The following is a 6,814-nucleotide window of genomic DNA, read 5'->3' on the forward strand; positions in this document are numbered from 1 at the left end:
GTATCTGACGATCCCTTTCCTCCTCCCGGATCGGATCCGTCAGCTTCCCTCGACGCCCCGGAGCGCCATCGTCCACACCACGTCCTTTGTCGTCTCCACCTCCACCACCTCCGTCTCGGGCAGGATGTGGTTGCTCGTGCTCACCCGCCCGCCGAACCGCGTCTCCCAATCCGTCACGTCCCACTCGAGCCCGCGCGTCGTCACCCGGCTCGGCTCGCCGACGGGCAGGATCCCCACGTGCTTGCCGAACACGTCGCCGCTTTTCTCGCCGCTTTTCTCGCCGCCGCCGTCCTCGGCGTCGGCCGGGCTCCGCACCCGGATGCGGTGCCTCCCCGCCCGCAGGAGGAACGTCAGGCTGTCCCCGCTGAAGAGGTACACCCGCCCGGAGGGGCCCGCCTCGCGGGCCGTCCGGCCCTCGCCGTCCCGCCGGTCGTCCCCGCCGGCCTGGAACAGATGCAGATGGTGAATCAGGCTCAGCGCCTGGTCGACGCGTCCTCCCAACCCGCCCACGACGACGAGGTCCAGCGGCGCGCCGTCGCCCTTGTGCTGCTCCCGGTGCCACGCGCGGACGTAGGCCACGGCCTTGCCGAAGTCGGTGGATTCCTGGTCCGGGTCGCGGAGGATGCGGGTCGGCTGGCCGTCGGGGCCGCGACGCGCCTCGTAGTAGCGGCGCGCGTCGGCGGCGAGGCTGTCGAGGTCGCCGACGATCGCGTCGAGAGCGTCCTAGGGAGCGTCGTGTGAGCATGCCGAGATGTTACGGCGCGGAGGATCCGACGGGTTCTCGGATATCAGGGGGTGCTCGTGGAAGGCATGGCGAGTTCGTTCTGGGCGTTTGCTTGCGCGGCCCACGCAGGAGCGAGCTCGGTGGGCTGGGAGGCCATTGAAACCGACTTACAAAAAAGGCATCGCCACGCTGCCCGCCGACATGGTACAACCGGTTGGCACCGCCGTCGGCGGCCACCCGTATACACGCTGGTATCCACCAAGGTTCGTCAGACCCATGGTTAGCTCCATGCATGCGTCTCGCGGTCGTGAGCAATGGCGACCCTCCGAGAGGAGCATGACGCACCATGATCCCAGAGATGCTTAACCCGGTCGAGGTTGTCAGCCAGCGGTTGGTTCAGGATGATGATGGCGTATCTCGGGGCACCGGCTCTCCTCTTGTTGTCTACGTCGTGGGAGTCGTCCGTACGAGATGCCTGGCGAGGCTCAAACAGTTCGGCGGGGTGCCAGTCATGCGTGGGCGGGGGGGAAATTGACGCCGTGTCCATCTTGAGCGTAACGGTAGGCGAGATATCCCCAACAGTGAGATATCACCGACAGCTGATCGCCGACGTTCGTTGGGACGACGGTTTGCCGCCCACGGTCTACTGGATCCGATTGTAAGATGTGCGCCAAGCAGGGAATTCACGGCCGCAACGAGAGTGAAACGCTCTGGACGAGAAGTGGGGTAACTCGCCCGCGGCGTTGAAAACCCTCGCGAACCCTGTTCTATTCATGTATACGTGCATGTAGGGAGCGTCCATGGAGTGTGGGATGGGGAGTAAACATTGACGAGATGCTGGCAGATGGAAGAATGCTTGTAGCACGTACGCCTTCCCTGTCTCGTAGAGTAGAGACACGTACGCTATTCAACGGTGAAACAGCGACTTGTCGACGTGAAGGCACGCAAGCCTTGGTCCGATAATTCATGGTTCCAGCCCAACATGCCAACACCATGACGTGTACGATGGCTATGCTGTGGACATGGCGGGATCTCCCACTCTTTAGCATGGCGATGGGAGAGCAATTTAAAATACCCGGTCGCATACAACCAGGTTCGGGGGGGCCACGGACCAACGGATGCGCGCTCACCTCTGCCATGAATCATGGACCGACTCAAGGATTGCGTCAACGCTTCCTGGCAATACGCGAAGCAGGCAGGGCGGAAGACGGCCCAAGCGACAATGTGCAGAGTCTGGGAGGTTCTGAGTCCACGCTCTACTGCCGTCGGGGCTGACGTCAACGAAGCCTGGGAAGAGGAGGATGGCTGGGAGTTCGTGGACGACGGCAACATGCCCGGTCCGGAGCCGTGCTCTGCCCTCTGCCGGCGAGCCGGCGAGTCGGTTCCGTTCGAGCCGGTGCCCGTGGTGGGCGGCGGTCGCAATGCCTTTCGCGACGGCAAGCGATCGCAGCCAAACGCCAGAGGCACCACCGTCGTTCCGTCCACAACCTCCGACCCCAACCCTGAGAATCAGCAAGAGCCCGTATGGCTGACAGGCCCGACGATGACCAAGGACACACGCGGTAATTATGATAGAGCGGACCACCGGCTCAAAGGAGAGGACTGCCGAGGTGAGGCAGGCTCAGGGCTGGACAGAGCAGCGGAACCAGGGACAACGCAGAATACAAAACACAGAAATCGGAAAGCGGAGGATGAGGGAGAAGCAGCGGCAATGAGATGATTCGCCCTGCTGAACGATGGACATGTCCGTATATCTCTATTAAGCAGCCAGATTAAGAAACATGGGGAAACAGTGAGAAAGCTGGCTCGATGGCGGAAACGGGCGGGGAAGGAGGAAGCAGGAATCATTGAAAGGAAGGCTGGAGAAGAGGAGAAAAAAAAAAGAAAAAAAAAAGAGCGAGGTGATGGTGTGCTATTGAATGAGATATAAGATACCTACTCAATGTAGAGAGGCAGGCAGGTCAATGCCGGGCTCAGCAACCTAGGAGAACCGAACGGATCGGATGGAGACCAGTGGCATGGAAGAGTTACGCGGTAGAACCAAGCATTACTGTGTATATAATACCTCACCTAGAGAGACCAGGAGAAACAACCCTTGCAAAATATCCCATGCAGGAGCATACCGTGTGGGTACGACAAGAAACGATGGAGATATCGTGAGGATTTCTTCTCGAAAAGGACCTGATACACCCGACAACCAACAACATGCGTGCTTCCTGCTGGGCCCGTGAAAGTGAAAGTGCTACGTCGGTAGGGTTCCCTAGGTACCTAGGTAAGGTACCTATGAATGGGTGGAATGTGTCGAGGAAGAAAAGACTGCACCCAAAGACTGCACCCGACCCGGAGTTCCCATTCCTACACAGTACTTGACCCTGATAACAAATAACCCTGAACAAGGTGGGCCGGCACCAGCCCATTGGCCAATGGCATGCCACCCGGGACTTTTTCTCGGCCCAAGGCGCTGAGCTGGAAATTTTGGCGCATCAATTCGCTGGTGACCCACCTCTCCCCGTCGTTGTGGTCGTCGACCGAGCGGATTACAAACCACCACATACCTACCTCCTCATACACCGGGTTGCCGCGGGCCTTTCGTTTGGCGCTCCCGCACCGGTCTTTTTCCCCGGTTGTTTTCTTTGCCTTTGCTTCACACCCGTTCCTTTCCACCGGCCCCATCCCATGTACCGCACGGCTCTCCGGACGGCGCCCGGCGCGCTGCGCACCGCGCGGCCGACCCTCGCTTCGTCCTGTCGCCGGCTGGCCTCGACCTCGACCTCGACCTCGACCGCCTCTCCCAAGAAGAAGGGCTCCTGGAAGGGCTTCTTCCTGCGGTGGGCCATCGCCGGCTATGCCGTCTACTTTTACAACACCAGCCCTCTGTTTGCCGATGAGCAGCCCTGTGCGTTGAACCCGGCGTCCCTCTCCCGCCCCGGCTTCCCGCGACTGACCCCTCCCCCCGCAGCAGCAACAGCAGGCCCGGCACCCCCGCGGTTTTCCGACGAGGACCTCCCCACCATCGACGCCCTGATTGAGGAGAAGCGCCGCCAGGCCGCGCTGGCCGCCCCCCCGCCGCCGCCGCCTTCTCCGCCGACCGCGACGTCCAAGGCCAAGCCTGCCGAGCCCGAACAGGCGCCGACGCCCGCGCCAACAGACGAGCAAAACACCTCCGAGAAGCCCGCCGAGGCGGAGGCTCCCAAGGCGGAGGCTCCCAAGGCGGCGGCCGCCGAGACGCCGACGGAGCTCGAGCCCGGGTCGCCCGAAGCCCTCGAGCACGAGGCCACGGAGCAGGGCGCCTTCAACCCGGAGACGGGCGAGATCAACTGGGACTGCCCGTGCCTGGGCGGCATGGCGCACGGGCCGTGCGGCGAGGAGTTCAAGGCGGCGTTCAGCTGCTTCGTCTACTCCAAGGAGGAGCCCAAGGGCATGGACTGCATCGACAAGTTCCAGTACGTACAACGGGGCCCTCTCCAGGGACCATGCGGTGCGTGGATTGGCGGGAGCTGACAGGGCGTCCACAGGGATATGCAGACGTGCTTCCGAAAGTACCCCGAGGTCTACGGCTCCGAGCTGGCCGACGATGACGAGGAGGGCGGCGCCCCGGCAGAGGGCGGCGAGGCGCCGGCCAAGACGGAGGAGAGCAAGGCGGCTGGCGAGGCCGAGGCCCCGGCGAGCGAGGAGAAGGCCGGCCCCAAGGATGCGACAAGCAAGCCCGAGGCCAAGAAGAAGGCCAAGGAGCAATAAAGAGTCGAGAGGCCGAGGGCCGTTGTCAGCCTCGTGCGGAACGACAACAGCCGGGGGTAGGTAGCGAGGGAGGGAGGGGAGGAGAGGAAGCCAACCGGGTGGGCAGCCGTCCAGCGCCGGTGCTTGCGTCGAGGCGTGGCTGGGCATCATGTACAAGTCGCACGGATGTACTATACCATAATAGAGCCGATAGAGCACGCATCGGGGCTATGTACAACGAGCACCCGGCGGGGCTCACGGACCGGGCGGGGGAAGACTCTCTCGCAGATGACGCCGTCGAACCCGTGGGAATCGACTCTTCAGGCGGCCTATGCCGCGCTTGACGATTTCCGCCCGGCGGCTCGGGAGGGTGGTGGGCCTGGCGCAAGGGTCGTCGTCGGGCTTTGCTGGCGGCGCGTAGCGGGGCCGGACCCGACACGTGCGGGTTCCCCGGGTTCAGTTTGGGAAACGGGGCGGTAGGTGGGGCAACGACGTCATCGCATCGCATCATGCGTAGGGCCCCCGGGCCCCGGGCCCCGCCAACGGCGGCTTTGCTCCAAGGCCTGGGCTGCGGGCTGCACCCGTCCGTCCAAGGCAGCATGCCGGGCAGGGCCTCCTTACAGGCTATTATGGAAGCCCAAGGGTGAGGCGAGTCAGGCTCTGAGGTCATTGGGCCGGTGGCCTGAGGGTTTGCAACACCCAAGTTCATAATGCAGCCCAAATCTCGTCCGGTTCGACCTCTCCCTCCCGGTGCTTACACGAGGCCTAAACGGACTGCGGACGAACCATCCAACATCTCCTGACGTGTAAAACCTCAAGGTCAGGTACCTAGACGTTGGGCCACACGCGCAGACACGCCAGCTGGCTCCATCTTGCTTGCATTGATTCTCTCCCCGCTTTTGAAGCCGGCGTTTCTCGACATCCAAACACACCAACGGCGCGCAATCCCACCTCCCGTCCCTTCTCTCAGGCCGTGTCCCTTTGCATAGGCGCTAGGAAGTACACAGACGTAAACGACACGATCACCAGTAAGCCTTTCCCTCCCCACCCTTACCGCAAGGCCTGCTACGGGCCGGCCGGATGGGTCCATCACCAAAGGACGTCGACCCAATTGACCCCCTCGTGCTTGTTAGTGTCGTACGCCGAAATTGCCGCCAAGGGGCCCAAGCAGACTCCGGAGGAGGTAAGGATCGGACGCTGCCGACAAGCCCCAACGCAAACCAAGTTCCCTCTAGACCTGGACAGCACGTTAGGATCACTAACCCGGCGCTCGCTCAGGCCGCGGCGCCTCAGCTGCCAGAGGTGAAGCCGGTTCTCTCCGAGTCCATGGCGACCACCGCCACCTCGACCGGATCGCTTGTCGACGTCGACCTCCCGTCGGTGCACACGGTCGCATCCGACTTTGCCGAGCAGACCATCAAGACGCAGACCCAGGCCGACCGCATCCAGCGCGAGGCCGAGGCGCACCTGAAGGAGCTCAGGGAAACGCAGGAGAGGGAGGCCGCGCAGGCGATCGACGAGGCAAAGAAGCAGCGCGAGGCGGAAGAGGAGTCGGAGGAGGAGGAGGAAGAGTCGGAGGAGTCCGCCGAGGCCGCGGCGCAACCCTCGGCCAAGTCCAAGAAGGCCAAGAGGAAGGAGAAGAAGAAGGAGAAGAAGAGGAAGCAGGCCGCCGCCGCCGCCAAGTCCAAGGCGGAATCCGCCGCCGCCGCCGGGGCCTCGGGCGCCCGCCGCCTCGACGCCTGGCTCGCCCACCGCCTGCTCGACCCCGTCGTGAACCGCTCCGCCGCCGCGAGCGGAACGGCGCCGGCGGCGCCGCCGGCGGAGGGAGGCGACTACGCCCCCGCCACGGGCGCCCTGGCGCTGACCAACGCCGTCGCCGTCGTCGCCCTGAGCGGCTGGCTCGGGTTCCGCGCCTGGGGGCTGTACGATCGCGGCCGCCTCGGCCCGCGCGAGGCGGGCATCGGCCTGGGCATCCTGGGCGTGGTCGGCGCGTTCCAGGGCGTGTTTGTCAAGTGGGCGGCCGGTCGCTTCGCCTCCGCGCCTCCCGCCCGGGGTTAACCCCGCGGAGGGAGCGTGAGGGGGGGGGAAGGAGGAGGGCGGCGGATGTCATCTTTCAACAGGGTCGTGGTGCACGGATAGCATGAGAGGACGGGTTTCGACATGCTGGGAGGCGGTCTGCTGCTGCTGCACGGAACAGCTTGCAAGCTACGCCAGAGCGAGATGGGCTGGGACTGGATGGCGGAGTGTCACGAGACGCTGGGTTCCTGTCAAGGCGTGTGTAGTATTATTCCTTACCCTGAGTGGTGGTCGTAATCAGCGTATCGCGCTCGCATAGCAAAAGGCAACTCTTGGAGAAGTCCGAGGCATCCTCTC

At 63.6% G+C, this 6,814-nt stretch overlaps 3 protein-coding genes across 3 annotated transcripts; 2 read left to right on the forward strand and 1 right to left on the reverse strand.

Annotated features, from left to right (window-relative positions):
- Positions 1-39: 39 nt before the first annotated feature.
- VTJ83DRAFT_5201 (uncharacterized protein) lies at positions 40-1,271 on the reverse strand (the record flags this gene model as incomplete). The annotated part of the gene is made up of 3 exons (XM_071011776.1): positions 40-723; positions 896-972; positions 1,070-1,271. The coding sequence occupies 3 exons, from the start codon at positions 1,269-1,271 to the stop codon at positions 40-42; spliced, it is 963 nt and encodes a 320-aa protein (XP_070866651.1).
- Positions 1,272-3,400: 2,129 nt separating this feature from the next.
- VTJ83DRAFT_5202 (uncharacterized protein) lies at positions 3,401-4,462 on the forward strand (the record flags this gene model as incomplete). The annotated part of the gene is made up of 3 exons (XM_071011777.1): positions 3,401-3,620; positions 3,684-4,167; positions 4,240-4,462. The coding sequence occupies 3 exons, from the start codon at positions 3,401-3,403 to the stop codon at positions 4,460-4,462; spliced, it is 927 nt and encodes a 308-aa protein (XP_070866652.1).
- A 1,305-nt stretch (positions 4,463-5,767) lies between these two features.
- VTJ83DRAFT_5203 (uncharacterized protein) lies at positions 5,768-6,499 on the forward strand (the record flags this gene model as incomplete). Its single annotated transcript, XM_071011778.1, has 1 exon — positions 5,768-6,499. The coding sequence occupies one exon, from the start codon at positions 5,768-5,770 to the stop codon at positions 6,497-6,499; it is 732 nt and encodes a 243-aa protein (XP_070866653.1).
- Between the last annotated feature and the right edge of the window lie 315 nt (positions 6,500-6,814).

This window comes from Remersonia thermophila, chromosome 4 (genome assembly GCF_042764415.1).
Source record: "Remersonia thermophila strain ATCC 22073 chromosome 4, whole genome shotgun sequence".
In the NCBI taxonomy this organism is placed as follows: domain Eukaryota; kingdom Fungi; phylum Ascomycota; class Sordariomycetes; order Sordariales; family Chaetomiaceae; genus Remersonia; species Remersonia thermophila.